The sequence below is a fragment of the Zerene cesonia genome, chromosome 16 (assembly GCF_012273895.1).
Source record: "Zerene cesonia ecotype Mississippi chromosome 16, Zerene_cesonia_1.1, whole genome shotgun sequence".
NCBI lineage: Eukaryota > Metazoa > Arthropoda > Insecta > Lepidoptera > Pieridae > Zerene > Zerene cesonia.
In genome coordinates, this window is record NC_052117.1 from 1275962 (window position 1) to 1297017 (window position 21056).

General features: G+C 32.4%; 3 protein-coding genes across 3 annotated transcripts; 1 reads left to right on the plus strand and 2 right to left on the minus strand.

Moving 5' to 3' along the window:
* Positions 1 to 1066: 1066 nt before the first annotated feature.
* LOC119832950 (methyltransferase-like protein 25) lies at positions 1067 to 5330 on the minus strand. Its single transcript, XM_038356783.1, has 8 exons — positions 5150 to 5330; positions 4698 to 4922; positions 4150 to 4322; positions 3649 to 3837; positions 3141 to 3315; positions 1903 to 2103; positions 1683 to 1792; positions 1067 to 1454 (listed from the first exon to the last, which is right to left on the minus strand). The coding sequence occupies exons 1-8, from the start codon at positions 5178 to 5180 to the stop codon at positions 1092 to 1094; spliced, it is 1467 nt and encodes a 488-aa protein (XP_038212711.1). The 5' UTR covers positions 5181 to 5330; the 3' UTR covers positions 1067 to 1091.
* A 2496-nt stretch (positions 5331 to 7826) lies between these two features.
* LOC119832931 (cytochrome b5-like) lies at positions 7827 to 13426 on the plus strand. The gene is made up of 4 exons (XM_038356761.1): positions 7827 to 8158; positions 8446 to 8534; positions 9484 to 9552; positions 13184 to 13426. The coding sequence occupies exons 1-4, from the start codon at positions 8051 to 8053 to the stop codon at positions 13263 to 13265; spliced, it is 348 nt and encodes a 115-aa protein (XP_038212689.1). The 5' UTR covers positions 7827 to 8050; the 3' UTR covers positions 13266 to 13426.
* Positions 13427 to 14386: 960 nt separating this feature from the next.
* LOC119832930 (alkaline phosphatase-like) lies at positions 14387 to 20787 on the minus strand. The gene is made up of 9 exons (XM_038356760.1): positions 20705 to 20787; positions 19550 to 19752; positions 18876 to 19068; positions 18374 to 18534; positions 17772 to 17982; positions 16817 to 16950; positions 16442 to 16640; positions 15475 to 15705; positions 14387 to 15279 (listed from the first exon to the last, which is right to left on the minus strand). Exons 1-9 carry the CDS (start codon positions 20772 to 20774, stop codon positions 15110 to 15112), a joined length of 1572 nt encoding a protein of 523 aa, XP_038212688.1. The 5' UTR covers positions 20775 to 20787; the 3' UTR covers positions 14387 to 15109.
* Between the last annotated feature and the right edge of the window lie 269 nt (positions 20788 to 21056).

Consider the following 21056-nt stretch of genomic DNA (forward strand, 5'->3'; position numbering starts at 1 on the left):
TGTGATTTCTCTATTCTCCAGTTGATATATGAAATCTATTTTTTTCATATAAGTAAGGTAATCTTAGGTTTTCGGTAAATGCAAAACAAAAATAATTCTATTTATTGTCTAGACTCTAGAATAATATATCGTTGATTGTTTGCGAGTTTGGTTTTCTAAGTGATTGCTTATAAGATCTTAAAGTTCGACATTGTATTTACCACAGATAAGATAATACTGTAGTATTTACTAGAGATTAATTGTAGTTTTAGTTTGTGACTTCACTTGCGTACTTTTTTTTATGTCATAGCGGGCAACTGAGCTGGTGGTTCGCCTGATGGTAAACGATCACCACCGCCCATGAACATTCGCAGAGGCTAGACCTCTGAAAATGCGCTGCCCGCTTTTAAGGGATAAGGGATAAGGAAAGGATTGGTGACTGGATAGAAGGAATGGACTGGGAAGGGCTAGGAGAAGGAAATAGGCCTCCGGCCCCCACCCACCGTACGAAACACAATAGCAAGCTATTATTTCACGCCGGTTTTGTGTGGGGGTGTGGTATACATATAGAAAAGAAGCTAATAGATATATCCTACACAATGCATGCAAGTATGAGGTACCTACCATCTTTTTCTATTACATTTACCTTGGCTATTTCAATGGATATCATAAAAATGATTGTAAGAAGTTGCTTGTTCATTTTGATTGATTTGACAATACAATTTGGTTCTCGGTAATTAAACTGCTTTTAGCAGTTGCTTGGCCGATTGGGGTGATATTTTGTATAAGAATATCCATGCTTTCACATATGTATTATGCTTAACAAATCTGTTTCTATACATATTACCTACACTAATAAACATTATGAAGAGGTAGTGTTTGTAAGATTGGGAATTTATTTCTGCGGAGCTGGGACGAGCGGCTAGTGATCTTATAAACAAACATTTAATCGATAAATAGACGATTCAATATAAGGTACGTCTGAGCTATATCCACTTCAATTTTTTTTATTAAGTTTTCTGTACGAAGTTTGGTTATTTGGTATTTCGAATATTCATTGAAGTGAAAATTAATAAAACAAAATATAGATAATAAAATAACTTTATTATATATCATTTAATTGCAACAATACTGTGACATCTTGGCGATAGGATCGGATCGAACAGCTTCACAATAAACGCATCATTATACCCATTTTCGTACAAAAACAACAATCTATCTAAAAGAATAACACTTTCTATAACCTGAGCTAAGCACAGTCTCATCATATAGAATAACGCAAGTTTTTTCCACTGGCAATACATATTTGCATCTGTATATTCAACAGTTTCACTTTGACAGGTGTCAAAAAGTCCAAGTTGTAATTTTTCGTCCGCCATTTTGAAATATTCGTTGAAATTTTGACATTTCGTTGAGAGTCCTTTCAATTTTCTTTCTGATAAGGAAGCTCGTGGTAAATGCTTCTTTATTATTGTCTGCAAAATACATATAATTTTTTATTCAATACTTTCTACAACAAGATTGTTTTCATCACATTTACATAGTAAAGGATAGTTGCGTCAGTTCGAATTTTTTTAGTACATATAGAAACAATACAACAAACTTGGACACACTTTTTTCTTTAAATTTATGAGCAAATCCTATTTACCCTAAATAAAAAGCGTTTAAAACGCTTCATAATAATTATAACAAGTATATCATACCTGAAGTACAGCTCTATACAATAAGCTTATATCGGGAAGTTGTTTTTGCGCCGCAAATCTGTTAATGGACTGTGAAGCGAGCATACGTGCGTTCCGTCCGATGTTGAAATCTGAATAATAATAGCGGCCAAGCGTGAGTCAGTTTGAAACTTAAAATATACCCTTTTTTTTAATAAGTTAAAAAGTGGCTTTTATAAAGTAAGATGGTTGGTTGGTTTACCTCTCAAATACTCCGACATAGGGAATCCATAACCATCCACATAACCACCGTACTCCCGTTGGAACACATCCAGCATACCACCATCCACTGTTTCACTCAAGAGGTGGTAGCAGCATGGTACGTTGAACACTGCGCCCATGTTAGGGCTTTGAGCAAATATGCGTAAGCTATCTGGACCTAAGTTCCCGCAAGTGTGGAGACCTAGGAAATTATGCGCGCAGTGAATAAAAAAGTTTTTATTATTGTATTAAATGCAATTTTTATTAAGATATATTATAAATTAAGAAAATAGAAAAAAAAATCATATTAATTTTACAGTTCTCAGCATTCTTATTAGCTCTGAAGTTGATACAAGTGAGATAAACACAAATATAATATAATCAAATTAAACATATGTAGTTCCAATTAAATACATATGTTGTTGATGTAACATCATGCTTAAAGTACTCTAAAAGTTTTTGCTATAACAGAAGCCCTAGAAGTTTGGCGAAAATAATACCTCAAACAACTTATCTTGCCTACAAATGGGTGATATCTCACAGTACCAGTAACATATCTTTGAAAAAGCGAAAAATTTAACCAATGATGTTGCATTTTTATTGTTGACTCCTTGACATTTAAAAAATTTGCCGAAAGATATTTAAAGTGACGCCTGAAATATTTTTCAAAAAGCTAAAGTGTGTCGACAACCCTCATTTCAGAGATAAGTTCATGGCACTGTAAACCCAAAAATCAAGATCAAAAATTAACATACATAGGTTGTGTTTGATTTCAAAATTGAATTTCAATTCGAATAATGCCCTAGCAATGTATGCTAACTACATACATAACATATAGTTTACATCAAATCTGAATTTTAACTATTAAAATGATATATGTGGTAGTCGAGCACGCTTCTGCACGAATTGGGCCAGCTCGCACCGGGGAAGTACCACACCCCCACAGAAGACCGGCGTGAAATAGCATTCTGCTGTGTTTCGTTCGGTGAGTGGGGAAGCCGGAGGCCCGTATCCTTTTCCTTCCCCTTCCCAGTCCTTTTCTTTATTCCTCTCGCCAATCCTTCCTTAATCCCTTCCCAATTTAAAGTCGGCAATCCATTTGTAGAGGCGTAAGGTCTGTAATCGACTTTACGCCTCTACAAATGTTCATGGGCGGTGGTCCCATACCATCAGGCGTCCCACGAGCTCCATTGCCGACTGTGACATAAAAAAAAAAAAAAAAAAAATGATATTACTCACCAGTTAATAAGCCATTCACTTTATCACACCCAAACTCCTGTTTGACAGTTTGCGTCAAATCAGTGTCCTTAGTTATAAAAGCTTTGGCAAATCTATGACAATCTGTATTTATATCTCCCGATATCATTTCTTCAGTACCATTGTTAATCTTTTTGGCTATGGCCTTCCATTGTTTCTGGAAAAGAAATCGATTTTATCAGACAGTTTTATAAGTTCTTTTGAATAGATAATAAATTAAACTGGCAATAATTTAGAAAGTCAAGTCAAAAGTTAGTTTAAAATCAATTCTGTTCTTTGAATTAAATAAAAATTGTTATTAATTAGTTTTCTTTTGTTGCATTATGTCTTCATAAACTTTCATGAAAGTTTATAATCAAAGTTTTCTTTTATAATAAGCCAACTTATAGCTTAGCATAACAGTATTATACAACAATATTTATAGCACATTGCCCAGGCATTACAAGAAGTCAGAAAAAGACTACATAAAAATAACTTCAAATTCACACACCCGCATATATGACACCCGCTTTTCTGCATTTCTCAGTGTTTTTTCATCACAGTCCACAGTGAGGCTGGGTATATTATACCCGAGAGATAATGCGACTAATAAATTGCCTTTGCCTCCACCGGCTTCAATACAGTGGGTTGTAGAACATGCTTTGTGTAGGGATGCCACATAAGGAGACATTGTTTGCACCTGTGTAATTAACCACCATAATTATCATAATTATCATAATTATCATCATTATAATCATCAGCCTATACAATTCCTATTGTAATCCTCTAGAGCCATTCTCTATATTCGTTCAACAAAATTTAATAATGTATTCAAAGAGATTAGATTTTTGATTACAGATTAGATTAGATTACATTAAGATTTAATTCAAAAATTAGGTTTCGATTCAAAGAGCCTGACATACTCAATAACAAATTGAAAAAGTGTTTCATGAGGGTTATGAGCTATATTTGTACCATATTTAAACCATAAAAAATTTAGTCTAATACTTACTTCGTAGCTTTTTTTGGAAGTCATAAACTGAGAAACTTTAATTTCTGGTTGAAGATCAACGCGTCGCGATATTATGTAGTCTTTTAGTTTCTCAGGTGAAATTATGTAATCATTATTTATATGTATGCAATGGGCATGTGCTTGGGTCACCCATTTTGATATTTCACAACTATCTGGAAGGAATTATAATAAATAGACAATATTTCACAAAGTTGACGTAATCATTTGTTTGATTCAAATAAGTATAAAACTCTTTATTAATATGTAGACATGTCAACTAAATAAACTTTGTTTTTACTGATTAATTTTATTGAATTTTTTCTGTTAGTAGGTCATCAGCTTTCAGTGTCCTGCTTCAATGATTCAATTTTTTCTGTTAGGCTCCACTGGGAACCCTTGCCAAATAAATCAATGATGTCAATGAAAAAAATGAATTGATGATGACCAAGACCAGGATGCTATGATCACGAATTAACCATACAGTGGTTAATTAATTGAATGAATATATCAAGAAGATGGTCTTATCTCTAGGGAATTGTAAAACAAACCATTCTGTACATTTTCTGCAGCCTTCCAGAACATATTTACAGCATCATTCATTTTGGTACCATCTAAATATACCCTTAAATTGCTTGGCAGCCTCTCCCAGTGTGAATCGGTAAAAAATTCCACCATGTGGCAGTTAGCTAATGGTAAATGTGGCTTAAGATATTTTATGATTCTGTCAAGATGCTTTTGAATTTTGTATATTTTGGAGTCCATTTTGGAAGTATCTGTAATTTTATTTTAAAATGATTAGAAATATACTGTCTGTATAAACAAAATTGAAATATCTGCAATTTCACTATAGATTGTGAAATTGTGGAACATTTCTGAAAAGTTCTGAACATTTGCATTGTAGTATTTAATAAGCATTATAGTTATTTATGATACACTAAAATGCATTTTTTTGAATTTTAGTTGTTTGCATAACTAAAAAAATAGACTACAAATAACTTACTGAATATATTAAAAAGATATCCCAGCTTCATATGGGTTGCTTGATGATATTTTTAATAAAGCACAGGTCTTCTTAAACTGAGCTCGTATTGTTTCAGCCATCTTAATTATATCATGTTCCTCTGAATTGGTCTGCGGGAACTCATTTATTAGCTCTTTAACTTTGTTCAACTGTTTTGTTATTTTTTCTGAGTATTTTTCTTCTGATTCATCATGCACTTTTAAATGATGAGTTACAGTTCCCAGATAATAACCTTAAATAAAAATATAAAAAATTTAGTTTGACAACAAATATTGCATTGTGTAAAATAATGAATAAACATATAATCATTTTATTGTATGAATTAGATGCCCATGCTGGCTTCGCATGGACATAATAATAAAATAAGAGAAAAAACACAATGTTTTACATTGAGTTTCTAATAAAATCACTTTAATTGAAAACAAAAAACTAAGACTCCCCTCCCGTAACTCTTCAATGCATAGCTAGCTGAGCGAGTTTTTTTTTTATTTAAGCTCTTGATATCTTTTGAATGGAATATCTGAATCAGATCAATTAAAATGCAGTGGTGGCTCAGTGGTGAGAACCTCGGACTTCAAAATCGATAAGTCGGGGTTCGAGACCGGGCGAGCGTGCAAGAAATGAATTGATTTTTCAATTTATCTGCGCATGTAGATAACATCACCACTGCTTAAACGGTGAAGGAAAACATCGTGAGGAAACCGGCATGTCCAAGAATTAAAAGTTCGACGACATGTGACATCTGCCAACCCGCACTTGGCCAGCGTGGTGGATTATGGCCTGAACCCTCATAGGAGGCCTGTGTCCCAGCAGTGGGAACATATATGGGCTGATGATGATGATGATGATGATGATCTGAATCAGATCATTTAGAAAGTGATATGAATGTATTGAAGTTGTCTTAAATAATAATTTATTAATTTTAATAATGATGAATAACTAGATACGAATAAAGAGCCTTTTCTAGCTGTGGTATTTTAATAATTTTTTTTTAATAAGCAGATGCTTATTGTGACGTAACTATAAAAGATAGAGACATGCTGTTGCAACTTATTATAGATAATAATGTGTCCTGAAAAATTGTTAAACATCAATTTGTTCTTGTGTGATTATTTTAATATGTTCCAAATTTATAGGTTGATATTAAATTAAATTTTTATAACGTGAAATATCCTATGTAAAATATAAGATCCATTTAGCAAATACTTAATGGTTCTTTAAATCTTCGTCAACGGAGCTCGGATCATACATAAATTTAACTATTTTAGCTCAATGTTTACAATACCTAACTCTCTCCCCAATTGAACACCTCTGTGGTATCCTAAATGAAACCCTTCAGCATTTCCAGATTCTAAACCAGTTTGGAAACCTTCCTGATAGCTCTCCTGTTCTTGAGCATCCTCTCTCATAACAATATCATCGAGGATATCATTGAAGTCTCGTTCTACAGCCATTTACTAAAAAAGCAGATTTTAAATAAGATTCTTTATGTGTATGATTAAACGATTTTAATTAAACATCTACTCAGTATTTACTTAAATATAACCTAAAATTCAAAGCACATCTGTCGACTGTCACTTGACATTCCACATTTTTTTCGGTCACGCAGAGATAATAGATATTGGATATAGTACACTATATATAGATAGATAATAGATATTATATATAAGTACCTTCAAAATAAATTCCGCTAAGTAAAAATTTTTGTTTCTTCTGCTTCAAATTGTATTTATCATTTTAAATGTAAAATAGTCTATAAGAATAATTACTATTTCTTCGTGGCATCGAAAGTATCAGCGTGATTTTTATTAAAATTGTTCAGTCATAAAAAACGTGTTAGGACTTAATATTAAAATTTACTTGCACATATTGTAAACGATAATTCTAATTCCGAAAGCACTAAAGTGCTGAAGCTAATGGTGATTTACCCATGCATTTACGTATGAGTCTCGTCCACATAGTATCTAATATACTACGGTCAGTGGTGTTGTCGCAAATATCTGTTCATATATTCATACTTAAATACTAGGTATCACTTCTACTAATAAAATATAACAAGTTCGTGATCTCATTATTAGTGCCAATTTAGCGGTATTCCGCTGCATTCCTTGTATTAGTTGTAGTATAAGTTCATGAATTACTTCCCTTCTACTGTTACGGGAACCAAAAAATATAGGCCCTGATGAAACGAATGATTGCATTTAAATACCGTAAAAATGCATAATAATAAATATAATTTATATTATAATCACGCTTCACACTTCACACACAACTATTATCAACTAGATTAATGGAGTTAAAAATTGATAGAAAATTTTTATACATAAAGCAGTAATATTGTAATAATTGTTCTCTATTGTTTCGATACAGTCGCACAAATAAAAAATAATCATTCATGCTCAACACTAGCAATGAAGTATTTTCTTTTACTTTATTCGTATAATTTTTGTTCAAATCTCGGCAAATTTCAATTAAATAATACTGGAAACATTCAACAATATGCTAAACACTGATAGCACATCTCCTTCAGATTTCTTTTGTTGCGCGCACTTTAGTTTTTAATTCAAAGGCATCTGTTTGGCTTAAGCCTTAAAGTAAGGTATCCAAGTCATAAAATCTTAAAAAAATAGGCTTCTGTCACTGTCACAATAATAATTGACACACGTTATCGCAATCACCTGATTGCAATGTTTCAATGGAATAAGTGTACTTATTTCAAGTTGAATTAATTCAACTTGGGAAATCATTAATATAGCATTTCTTATTATATATGACCGCTTTACTATTTAATTTATAATATAATTTTAAAATAACACCTACTTTTTGCAAGTTTTACGGGAAGATATAGGTTTCAGTGATTTAAATCGAATAAATTAAAAAATGGACAAAATAATAAGTTTACAAGAACTTAAAAAGCATAACAGTCAAAGCAGTGTTTGGATGGTAATACATAACGATGTATACGACGTCACGGCGTTCTTACAAGAGGTTAGAAAGTATTTCATATTTCAAAAAAAAATAATTTTAATTTTTATGATTTGGAAAACAATTCCATACTAGTGTAGAAGCCTTAACGTAATACTATACATATCCAATGATGGAAGAAGTTTTCAAAATGATTTGATTTGATTTGATACTAAATTGTTACAAATAATTAATTTTTTTCAAGGTTGTTTTATATGCTATTACACCTAAAGTCTGAGGTAATCCCTATATGAACATTTTAAGAAAGGATATTGATATAATGAATTCTAAAATTAATGTTTTCCTAATAGCATCCTGGCGGTGAAGATACCTTATTGGATTTTGCAGGAAAAGACGGAACACAAGGATTTGAAGATGTCGGTCACAGTGATGATGCTAGGTTTGTTTAATCTAGTAATAAGGAAGCTATAAGCCAGCTAATTAAAGTTAGAAATATAAGATGGTAGTTCTTGTCATGCTTTCTCTCTTGCACGCTAGTGTTGTCTATATCACTTTCTCTATCTTTCACATATTGCTATTTAAGATTTGTTGGGATTATGGATTTTGGTGTGATTAATTTATTAAATGATAGGAATGATTTTGTAGAAATATTATTTCGTTATTTAATATATGAACAATCTGAGAGAACCAAGTCCCGAGAGCTATATGTACTTAAGTTGTAACGTTAAACACATTTAAGGATCTTTAAAATACATAAAATTATACCTGGCTCTAATGGCTTGGCTTAGGTTTCAAGATGGTGAAAGCAGTCACTTCAATAAAACAAATAAATTAAAACTTAGATTTTTTTATATATATACCATCACCCATGAACATTTGGAGAGGCATAAGGTCCATTGCAGACCTTACACCTCTACAAATGGATTGCCAACTTTAAACTGGGAAGGGATTAAGAAAGGATTGTCTAGAGGAATGAAGGAAAGGACTGGGAAGGGTATGGAAAAGGATATGTGCCTGTGATGATGTGAAATATAATATCTCCAAAAGAGAGAAACTTTTGTAAACATCTTAATATTTCAGCAAGATTACTTATCAATTATGTATTTACTTAGATATATATGTGATATAAACTGAAACTATAAACCTGAGTTATCATCATACAAAAGAATAGTATATATTCTATAAGTTAAACTATCTGCCAATGTAGTCTGTTTAAATTAAAATAACAGACGGAACCACAAAAAAAAAATACATGTTAATGCCTAATTGTTTTTTTGTTAAAGATAATGTAAATACTTTTGTATATCTGTACAATAAACACAAATGTGCTCACAAAAAAGCTAAGGAAACAACAAAATAATTATTAGTAATTTAATTAACTCTTTCAGGGAATTACTGAAAAAGTACAAAATAGGAACATTGGCGCCAGGCGAAAGAACAGCTCACATTGAGAGTTGGTAAGTAATTTATTTATCATTATATTGTTTTTAATACTGTAACCGTGGAATTTCCGATCAGTTGATGTGAGGTAGGCGTATAAAGATTAAATAGAGCTCATGTGCTTAAAAAGGTGAAAGATCTTATATGTTTTGAAGGGAAACCAAAAAAAAAAAGTATGTACGTAGTATGTGCTTCGCCCATGGTATATATATATAGCCTATAGCCTTCCTCAATAAATGGGCTATCTAACACTGAAAAAAATTTTCAAATCGCACCAGTAGTTCCCGAGTGTTCAAACAAACAAACAAACAAACAAACTCTTCAGCTTTATAATATTAGTATAGATAAAGGTCACTGAGGAATGAAGGGGACTTGAAGGGAAGGTGCTTTAATGGGTCTAAATGACAACAATCTTCTATCAAACAAAAAAAGAATTATGTCAGTCGATTGAAAATCCATTGTGTTATCGCTGGTTATACTAACCTATTTTGTATAAGTGGATGTCGGTTGAAACTGTTAGGGAAAGCTTTTTGTTAATAGATAGGATTATATTAAATAAATTTGTTGTTATGAAATGATAACTCGTAAATAAACCTGTAGTATCTTCACAGTCTATAATATCTCTTGAAAAATTTTTGCGTTATTTTGCAGTTGCAAGCCGAGGCGTGAAAAAACGTTATATTTTTTAATAAATTTTATGTATATTTTTTAAATTCTTAGTATGGTTGTCCATATCATATTTTGTGTAAGTTAGTGTACTAGTTTCAAGGGTTGTTATAATTTATATATGTGTTTTTCGGTATATTATCGCTGTGTATTTTGATATCTCTGAATTTTTTATATTTCATTTATTTCGTAGGAATGGAAATACGTAGATATGTATAATATTACTATTTTTTTCACTTACCAAATATTAAACCTCTTTAACGTTTCTTCTGAAAAAATGCTAGATTGACATTACTTATCAAGAAAAGCCAAAAAATTGTTTAACAACAAAATCAAAAAAGAAACGGTTTATTTATAAAATTATGTGGTAGAAACGTTTACGCCTGCAAAAACTTCATAAACATTAATTTTAATTAAAACGTAATGTATTATAATTGATACTTTGGTATTACAAATTAGGCTTAAAGAATACTTTATCTGAATTTTTACGTACTTAGAGCTCCTTTTTATTACATCGTCACGATAACATATCGTTACCTGCATCTTTCGAAAATACACAGACCATAGTTCGGATATATTAACTTTTATAATAGTATTATGTATTAATTAATCAAAGTGGTATTTTTCAGTCCCAAACTGAAGAATACAAAGAGGTTATTTTCTTTGTTGCTTTAACATTGTAGTATATTAACATCTCTTAATAAACCTTCGTTCGTGTTGTGTTAAAAAACGCATTACACAGAACCGAAATATTTTATATTTTCATAATATAACTTTAAATATATGTACCCAGAATTTTTAGTATTTTCATTAGTAGTATGTTATATTTTTGTCTAAGTAAGGAATAATTTGATTGAATCGATTAACGGTAAAACATTATTCACCGTAGGTTTGACATGTAAAGATACAATAATTAATTAAAATCTTGTATATTAATAGTAGTTTGTAGAGATTTAATATTCTCCCAGAACCTATCACAAAGATAAATAATCGAAGATACTTTTTGGCAGCTCAACCCACAGTTCAGAATGTTCCATGTGTTCGGCCAGAAGGTTCGTTCTATATTTAAATTTTTTTTCTTTTTAATTTTTTTATTTTGTAATGATACGCTTTTTTTTTAATATTTAGTTGTCCAAGTTTACCAAGAATGGATAAACATGAAAAAACTTGGAGGACATTTGACGGATCGCCCGCCAGGTCTTTTTTTTTTGCATTTGGGTTTTTAAAATGTTTACATATATAGATGCTCGGTTATTAATGTTTATTAATGGTAATTAATGATGTATGTAACAGTAAATCGCTTGATAAGAAATGTGAAACATCAGCGCCCCCCACCCCAAGGGCCGAGAGAAGGGTACAATCGATAGTTGTACCACGTGAAAGGTTATTATAATTTTTCTTTTTTGTTTATTCTGTCCTCAAAATATTGAAAATAATATGATGTTTGCGCCGAGTACATAATCAGTAGATTTCGTATGATTTTCAAAGATCTAAAATTTTGCCTGCGTTCAATTTGCATCTTGCATAATTATCTTATTTTTGTTAACAGTTTACGCAAAATAAGCAAATATTTATTACGATTTTATAACGAACCTACTTTACTGTAATGATTGTTTAATTTTTGTTTTTTTCTTTTTTAAAGACGTCCACCTGGTCCACCTTGTGGAAGGTTAATTTTTTAATTTTATTTAGTAGTTCATAGTAGTTTAGAAGTAATATTTTTGGTACGTGTAGGTTACGGCGCCCGCGACCGCCACCGCCTCCGCCTGGGTTAGTTTTATCATATAGCGTAATAATTATGTTGCCATAAAAAAAAACAATAAAGACTTAAGAATTAAATAAACTTTCTGGAAATTTATATATTATTGTCTGTAAAATTACAAACATAGAATATTAACTAGATGGGATACTTAATGCAAATTTAATACCTATTTACTTATATATACCACATGTATCATATTTATTTAGTATATTTTGTAACATTTGTTACATAATTAAATTTGTCTTATAAGATCAACATGTAGTTTAAATGTATTTACCACAATTAATTATATAGAAGTAGGTACGCATATAATCATATTTTTTAACACATAAGATCCAAGTCATGTAAATAGTGATGTATCTTGTTTAAATAAGCATAGATTATACTCGTGTATTTAATTGTAGATTATGAAACTCACTTAACTAATTAAGGCGATATCAAACAAGTTAAGAAATTTCATTTTATTTTGGTACTGGTATATTGAATATTTATACTCACCCGGTTTTGCTTTAAAATCAGAATTGCTCAATGTGTGGATGTTTGTTAATCTATATGCAAAAACCTCTGTTGGGATCTGTATGAAATTTGATACAGAGATAGATTGTAGTTATATAATTGGTACGAGAACGATTCTCTCTGTACTTATGCTAATGTTTTAAAGCTGTGGTGTCTGTTTGATTGTTTGTTTCAAGGAGCCAATCTCAGAAACCTCTGGCTCGAATGGATTACTTGGTATGGCCAAAAAGAACGGACCACTGCAAAACGTGGTAAAAATGGGAAATTATATATGTATTATACTCTACGTCTGTGGAATGATTTACCCGCTTCAGCGTTTCCGAACCACTATGACTTGGGTCACTTCAAGAAAAGAGCGTACTCGTCCCTTGAAGGCCAGTAACGCACCCGCAACTCTCAAAGTTGCGTGGACGCCTATGGGCGGCGTTAATCACCGCTTATCGGTGACGAGCATGCTCGTTTGCCCGCTATTATATAAAAAAAATCTATAACTGACTTCATAATAAGGAGGTTCTCGAATCGACTGTATTTTTTTGAGTTTGTTACCTCGGAACTCGACTGAGAGAATCGATTTAGATGATACTTAATTTATTTGAAAGCTGATGTCCCCAATTAAAATTTAGTTGAGTTTTGTCTATTAGTTGTTTGTTGACAATAATTAATCGTTAGTAACATTTATATTTACTAGTATTTTTTATTTTCAGTTCCAAATTGAAGTGGGCAGTCCTGGCGCTGGCGGGAGCAATTGTTATAGGGTTTGCTCTTAAAAAATATCTGAATAAATAATAGAAATAATTTTATATCATATTATATAGTACAATTCACGCACGGCGGATAAACTAAGCTATGTAATTTTTATATATATTATTATAATACCTATTTATTGTCATAATTTTGAAACAATTTGATGTAAATATTCTTTTTAGATAATTATACACGATGTATTATTTACGTGTTTTTATTTTTTTGTATAGATTTATACATTTTTACGGGTTAAGTGGTTTGTGGTTGATACGATTTAATTGAATATCGATGTAAAAGTAACTTAAAAAATGTTAAAACACGCTGTGACTGTAACGCTTGATTCTATATCCAGTAAACTTTCTCACTCTCACTTCTTCTCTTCTCACTTGCTCTTATACAGGATGTACGTAAGGCAATTATGTAATCCTGGCGATCTCAAGCAGGATAATAAGATAAACTCATGAAATTATTGTATTGTCGACGATCCTTGATAAGTGTACAAAGTTTGAAGTCAATCTGTTCTTTTAAAGTCTATATGCGTTGGTTATATACAAACATAGAGGTGAAACTAGCAAGGCGTGTTAAAATAGTTAAATACATTAAAATAAGTGTGGATATTTTTTCGTTATTGACACAAATAAAAAACAAACTGAACATTATCAATTACAGTATAATTTTATGCATTTATACAAACTATTTGTTGTATTAAAGGATACAAGAGTAAGTATTATATTATCTGTGGTATTACGATAATATCCAATTGTTTATGGAATTAGATGGTATGTTAGGTGTTTCAAATGTCTGTTACCTGCTTTAGAATGAAGCATTACTGATTTTAAGCAATATATAGTACAATATTAGTAACTGAATCTCGTTTTATTTCGAAAAAAAAAAATATATTTTTATATTTATATATTTGCATACCTCCCGCCACTGTTACGTCCGCGTAGTTAAAGTTCGCTTTAAAGAAAATTATGTATCTCACTAAAATAAAAATATAAATTATATTTTAATTAAATGAGAAATAAAATGGGAAAATTCATCGAAAAAGCAGCCTATGTCACCATCTAGCTTCCCAACATCTCCAGGTACGAAATGTCATAACACCATTCCGACACGTTTCCGACGAAATATGGAAATATACGAGGTGGTAAATAATACAAATTGTTAATTTTTTGCATGTTTATTTTTAAATAAAGTAAAAAACACATTTGTTCATAATATTTTCACTAATTACGACTTTTCTCTTTAACATCATTGTACTTGAGAATTTTTTTCTATTCTCTCAAAATTTTTCGTTTATATAGCATTTCAATGCTATAAAACTAAATATTATAAAACATTGTACTTCTTGTATCATTCTCATTAACTGTCTGTCTGCTTGTTTTGATAATTAAAGAACTTGATAGCATATCCGTAGGATAGCATATCTCATAGCGATACTAATCCCAGTGTGGAAAAAAACAGAACTATATTAGTCATCTAGTGTCCACTTTCGACACTGGAATAAGTACTGGTTTAAGGCTTCATGGTATCTCCCAAAATAAATGTTTACTCAAAGTTTAAATAATGCATGATAAAATTTTCTAAATCATAATTTTGAAAAAAGGATATCAAATAGGTAATGTCTTTCAAAGTCTGGAGGAAGTAATAATACATTCGTAATTCTTTCCTCATTATTAAATATTACTGATAATTATAATTGAGGTATAAATTTCTATAAACAATTGTTTAAAACAATAATACAGTCATTAACTTAGCCATTGTTACTATAAATATCCTATATTAAAGTCCTTAGTTATAAAAAAATCTATTTATTTTCATTCATTGATTAACAATAACCATACCCAACAGTTATTGTTTCTTTTCACCATAGTCGAAATAAATTAATTTATCATTCTAAACATAAAACCTAACAAGAGAGTAAGTAAACATATATAAACATTATTGTATTGCGTTGACGCTTTAGAAAAGGCGCCAATTTTTGCCGCGTAAGAAATTGCGTGGAAGACGTAATGTTGTTCGTGAACATTGTGGAATAGATGTGCGTATGGACCTGAAAAGAGATATATACCATAATGATAAAAAAATCCTGAAAAATGACTCACGTAATTTATGGACGTCCCCTAAGGACCGAAAGTGGCAACATAAAAAAAAATACAAAATTAAAAAAAAAACAACAAAATTATATTACTAACTACAGGTGAAATTGGGTCAACTAATTGGTAATTTGTATAGAATTGTATCTCACCTCTAGCATATATGGCAACATCACCACCCCCATGAACATTTTCATCATTTAAAATAGCAGACGCTTGTTCATACATAAAACTCGTAGTGTTTTCAGTGTCTGGGTCCGTCCTGACTATTCTGGGCTGGTCGTCCGCAATTTGGACCTTCAGTTTGTTGGACCCCGGTCCTCCGACTCCGTACGTAAGAGTTGTGTAGTTTAGACCATCGAATTTTGAGGGACCTGTTGTGCCTGATTTAAAATAGTCCATATTAGGCGCAGGTAATAGGTTCGATTGTGTAATTCATTTTTAACCTACTTCGAAAAATGGAGGTTAGTAAGTACATAATGGGTACATAGGATGCACATTATTGTGATTAAAAATATTGATTTCTATGTACTTGTTTTTTTTTAACAAATCGATTTGAGACATATCGGGGATTGCTAGATTGTGTAACGAATGATAGTCGCACTACATTCTATAACTAGCTGCGCCCCGCGGTTTCACCCGCGTAAGTCCGTATCCCGTAGGAATATCGGGATAAAAAGTTGCATATTATTATATATATAGAATGCAATGTCATTCCAGTTGTCCGGCTGTCTACGTACCAAATTTCATTGCAATCAGTTTAGTAGTTTTTGCGTGTGAGAGCAACAAACACACACATCCTTACAAACTTTTGCATTTATACTATTAGTAGGATGTATAACATTAGATGATGAATGGTCAATAGCTCATTTCATAGAAATGAATATCAAAATGCATCGGGTTCTTTTTAAGCCATGAGCGGGCAACTGACCTGATGGTTCTCTTGACGGGGCTCGGATGGTAAGCGATCACCACCACCCATTAACATTCGAAGAGGTAGTGCCTCTGTGAATGCGCTTTTAAGGAGAAGGGAAGAGTAATGGATTGAAAACGGGAAAGAAGGAATGGACTGGGAAGGATGAGGAAAAGAAAACGGGCCTCTTCTTAAATTTGACTTACCAAATATATCAGATCCTCGATCAGGGTAACCGTTTATAGACAGCGTATGGGTGTGGTCCGAAGTGACCACGATCAAGGTGTCCTCCTCACTGGTCATATTGACGGCCATAGACACCGCTTCCTCCATAGCCAGCGACTCGTCTACCGCCGTCCTAGCTCTGCCGCGGTGGTGGGCCATGTCTATATTACCACCTTCTACCTGGGATCAATATTTTTTCAATTTCTGACGATAAAAAGTTGAGATCTAAATCTTGCCTAAAGTAGACCTACTCTTGTCTTTATTTCGCTTGGCAAGGTCATCAAATTCGTATTTCGAATTACCGTGAGATTTTTCTGTATTTTCGTGATTTAGGATATGATTTAATTACTTCTTACCATCAGAAAGAATCCATTTTTGTTCTTCTTCAGTACTTTTATAGCAGCTTCTGTCATCTCTACGATAGAGGGCGGCCCATGTGGGTCTTTGATCCTTTGGAACTCATATGGCATGTGAGCGTTGGAGAAAATTCCTATAACGATACAAGAACATCTATATATACATACTAGCTGCAGCCGGCAAACGCTGTTCTGCCTTACTCTTATCGTTTAGTGGTATGAAAAATAGATGTTAGCCGATTCTCAGACCTACCCAATATGCTTACCAAATTTCAGAGGAATCGGTCAAGCCGTTTCGGAGGAGTATAGAGACTAACATTGTGACACGAGAATTTTATATATAAGATATATTACTTTTGTGCGTGTGTTTGTCACTCAACTCCCCTTAAACGGTGGACCGTAAATATAATAAATAAAGATAATTCAAGAAATAGTGTTATATTGTGTTAAGGACACAGCTTCATTACCGCCACTATAGGCTCTCTTCTGAATAAAATGTAAACAATAAAAAGTCTTTTAAAGTCACAGGCTCATGTATCATTCAATTGGTGTTAAATTGAATAGAAGAAGAATAAAGAATAATAAAGGATTGAACAAAAAACAATCAAACTTTTTCATACGCTTGTTAATGAACTTCGAGAGATTTTATCGAAAATTGCATTATTTTCAGCCTGGCTACAGTACGTATTGGTATTAGATAAAAAGCTATAAACATATCCCAGACACATGAATAAATTCTATTACAGTCTATGTTAATACACTACTAGCTGTTCGCTCCGGCTTCGCCCGTGGTAAATGTATAGCCTGTCACTTAGTGAAGCTGCAGCTTTCTAATGGTGAAATAATTTTTGTAATCGGTTAATTGGTTTGTAATCGGTCCAGTGGTTTTTGCGTGAAAACGTTATAAACATACAAAAGTTCCCTCTTTAATACCATATTCAATTATAATTCTTACCTAACAAATAATCTGTATTTTTATCGATGTTTTTTAATTCTGCAGTGTTTGAAACAACGCTATGACGCAGACCCCTTTCCTCCTTATCCTTTATGTATTGAGTGATGAGATCTCTCCCATCAGACCTATTGCAGCCCCATGCGCTGACGGGATCTGAAGGTCTGTCTTGAGCCTTTGCTACCAGACCTTGCCGCCCACCACCTAGAATTACCTGTAGGATTAGGGAATAAGGGTTTCAGAACTTCTGGACGTGTTTGTTCTGTTTATATAATTGGTCAGAGGAAATGGAAATATCCGTCAAAAAGTGTAAAGTCGTCTATTAAGGAATTTATCTACTAAATAAACTGTTACTAAATATTGTCATTAATACCTGATACCTGAGCCTCTTGTTCGATTTTTTTTTATTATTTTCGATTATATAATAATTTCCTTACGTATACTCTATACAAGAATTAATGAGACCGTTTAGGTGATAATAATTTCCTTACGCTTACTATATACAAGAATTAGTGTGACAGTTTAGTTGATACCATAATTATAGCGTTTTTTTTTTCTATTTATTTTTTTAAACTACATTCCACGTCTCGTCTACAAACACTTACATGCAAGTCCCGACCAGGCCAGTCCTCCACCAATTGCCTACCGATATCCTTACAAGAAGAGTCCCGCGGCATAGCGCTGTCGCACTCCCACAGCCGGCTCGCGCTGTGTGCGTATATGGGGCCGGGAGTTGCGTGCGTGACACGCATTGTTGTTACGAAACCTTTGTAATATTTTTTTGTAGTAAGTTTTGGTTGTTGTGCGATTTTGGATGATTTTAATGCTCTAAATATTAAAGAAAAAACGTTTTGGTAGGTCAAAAGGACAAAATTTTTATATTATGTAATAATTTATTATAATATACAATAATATAATAATTTATTATTAATACTAAAAAATGTGTAATTTAATAAGTCTAGAATGATCTGTATAATGATAACCTTTCGACGCTCTATTTAAAAAACTATATTCAAAATATATTTTGCCTTACAATTGAATGCCGCGTTTCCTTTCCCATTTTTGTATGTACTCATAAATCTATAAATTCGAAAATTCTCCCAATACCTGCACTTTTTCCCGCCTTCAAAGCGAGTGCAGCCAGCGATTCAAGCCTAGCTTCAGGCCTCAAAGACGCTGAACAATTGTTATGTTCTACGCTTGCGTCTACTCCCATGGTGTAAAAATTGGCTTTAACACCACACAGCAGAGCGGTGGCTGTGGATGTCGAATCGGGAACCATCTTGTTTGCTGAATACGTCTAGAAGTTAGGAATTAATTAAGTTAGTTGTAAATATTATGCCGTTATAAATTTTAATATCACCGTATCATTTAGAATGATGCGATGCGTTTCATTATAAACGTATTTAGAACGTTGGTTGAATCTTAGGTTTATTGTACGAGTTTATCAATGATAGTTATTTTTGATGTCAATTTATGCGCTTAACAACAGTTAAACATCCGGGTAGTCATTTATCGTAATAGAAATTATATAAACTATCCTTTTTTTTAAGTTGGATCCAACTGCACACTGAGTTCTTTAGAAGTCCATCGTGGACATGCAATGCGATAATTTATATATATAGGTACATATATGTTAAGAAAGATAAAACGTCTAGTTTAACGTTGGTTCGCCACTAATAAATGTAAGAACACAAGCTTAAAACATATTCGCAATAAACGTGTTTCGATTCGATTAAATGATTGTTACAAGACAATTCCGCAATAAGTAACCAACACACCTTCAAAAGCCCAATATGTGGGAACTTTTCATACGTAAGTCTATGTCCCTCTCCCCCCTTGTGTATCCTTGTAGCGGTGACAGTGTTCGGTCCCATGCCGTCGCCTATGAAAAGTATCACATTTTTTGCTTCACCCAGATTCCACTTCACTGCTAGAGCCTCTTCTAGTTCATTTGTACTGAGTTTCTTCCAATATTCTTGATCTGGAATGGGAAAAGTTTGTTATCTTTGAATTCCTGGCAAACGTGCAAGCGTTTTGTTGTTTGTCCGCGATGTACTCCTAAACTACTCAACTGATTTCAAACAAAGCCAGGGTGTGCAGCTAGTTTATTCATAAATCTTACCAGCATCCCGCAAACGCTGTTCTACCTAACCCTTATCATGTAGGGGTATGAAAACTAGATGTTGACCGATTGTCAGACCTATCCGAGAATTTTATATGAGAGGAGAGATATTCCTGGACATATTTGGCTCGAAGACTCTAACATTATGTCTTTTGAATATAATTTATAAATGACCATAGATTAATAGTACAATAATTCAGGTTTATTTCCTTCCTCTTTGTACGATACTTATGGTCAGGTACCACTCCAATTCTCCAAAATTTAACAAAGAAATTTGAGAATCTTCATCGTTTCGTCAATCATCGGAACATCGGTTCAAATTTACGAAAATTGGTTCAGCCGTTTATGAAGTTGGTACTTACGCAATACACAATAGGTAACAACATTAATTAGAATCATTATTTGCGACTACTATCTGTGATATTAATAATACTTTATTTTCTAACAAAAATGGATCTGTGTTGTTTACTTTATTCAAATATTACAAAACATAAATACGGAAAGAGTAACAATTAAAAACATAAATGAGATTGAGATCTTGCAAGTTCATTCCCGTCTTATCAGCAAGCCTTATCTTTATTATAATTAATAATATGGAGCATTCAAATAAATCGTTAAATTAACCATTTTTGTTTATTTTTAGAATTTTACAATTTCAAAAGATCCTCAACAAATGTTAATTCTGGCTGCAATACCTGTAACAATATTGTAGTTGGGTGTTAACGTTTCATGAAAACTAATAAAATTAACCAAAAGGGTCGTTATCAAAGTTACGATAACTTCAATTTATCATAAAGTTATAAGAACTTACCTTTTCGTATCGAAGATTGAACGAGAGACAAATAAAAAACAAAAATCACACCCCAACGCAACCCGGTCATATTGACAACTGAACGAAACGTCAGCGTAATGTCAATTTGTCTAAAGTCACAATGACATGTACAATATCATAATATCCATGACGACACAAAAAAGCGCGGGAATATTCGAATTTTTCCGCGCCATTTCGATAAAATTAAAAATGACGACTATCCACATTAAAATAATGAACGGCTGAATTATTAATGATTTTTGGTTCGTTAGTACCTATTTTTTATGTAGGTACCAAAGGGCAACAGAGCTGCTGGGTCGCCTGATGGGAAGCGACCATCACCGTCCAAATT

What these genes read in the sequence shown, in the direction of transcription:
- LOC119832931 (XM_038356761.1), top strand. Translation starts at nt 8,051, where the DNA reads ATGGACAAAATAATAAGTTTACAAGAACTTAAAAAGCATAACAGTCAA. An exon ending in GGTCACAGTGATGATGCTAG is followed by an intron (nt 8,535 to 9,483) that starts GTTTGTTTAATC and finishes TAACTCTTTCAG; the next exon opens with GGAATTACTGAAAAAGTACA. An exon ending in ACAGCTCACATTGAGAGTTG is followed by an intron (nt 9,553 to 13,183) that starts GTAAGTAATTTA and finishes TTTTATTTTCAG; the next exon opens with TTCCAAATTGAAGTGGGCAG.
- LOC119832930 (XM_038356760.1), bottom strand. Translation starts at nt 20,774, where the DNA reads ATGACCGGGTTGCGTTGGGGTGTGATTTTTGTTTTTTATTTGTCTCTC. An exon ending in CACATATTGGGCTTTTGAAG is followed by an intron (nt 19,069 to 19,549) that starts GTGTGTTGGTTA and finishes CCTAACTTCTAG; the next exon opens with ACGTATTCAGCAAACAAGAT. An exon ending in GAAGGCGGGAAAAAGTGCAG is followed by an intron (nt 18,535 to 18,875) that starts GTATTGGGAGAA and finishes AATATTACAAAG; the next exon opens with GTTTCGTAACAACAATGCGT.
- LOC119832950 (XM_038356783.1), bottom strand. Translation starts at nt 5,180, where the DNA reads ATGAAGCTGGGATATCTTTTTAATATATTCA. An exon ending in ATATCTTTTTAATATATTCA is followed by an intron (nt 4,923 to 5,149) that starts GTAAGTTATTTG and finishes ATAAAATTACAG; the next exon opens with ATACTTCCAAAATGGACTCC. An exon ending in AGCGGGTGTCATATATGCGG is followed by an intron (nt 3,316 to 3,648) that starts GTGTGTGAATTT and finishes TTTCTTTTCCAG; the next exon opens with AAACAATGGAAGGCCATAGC.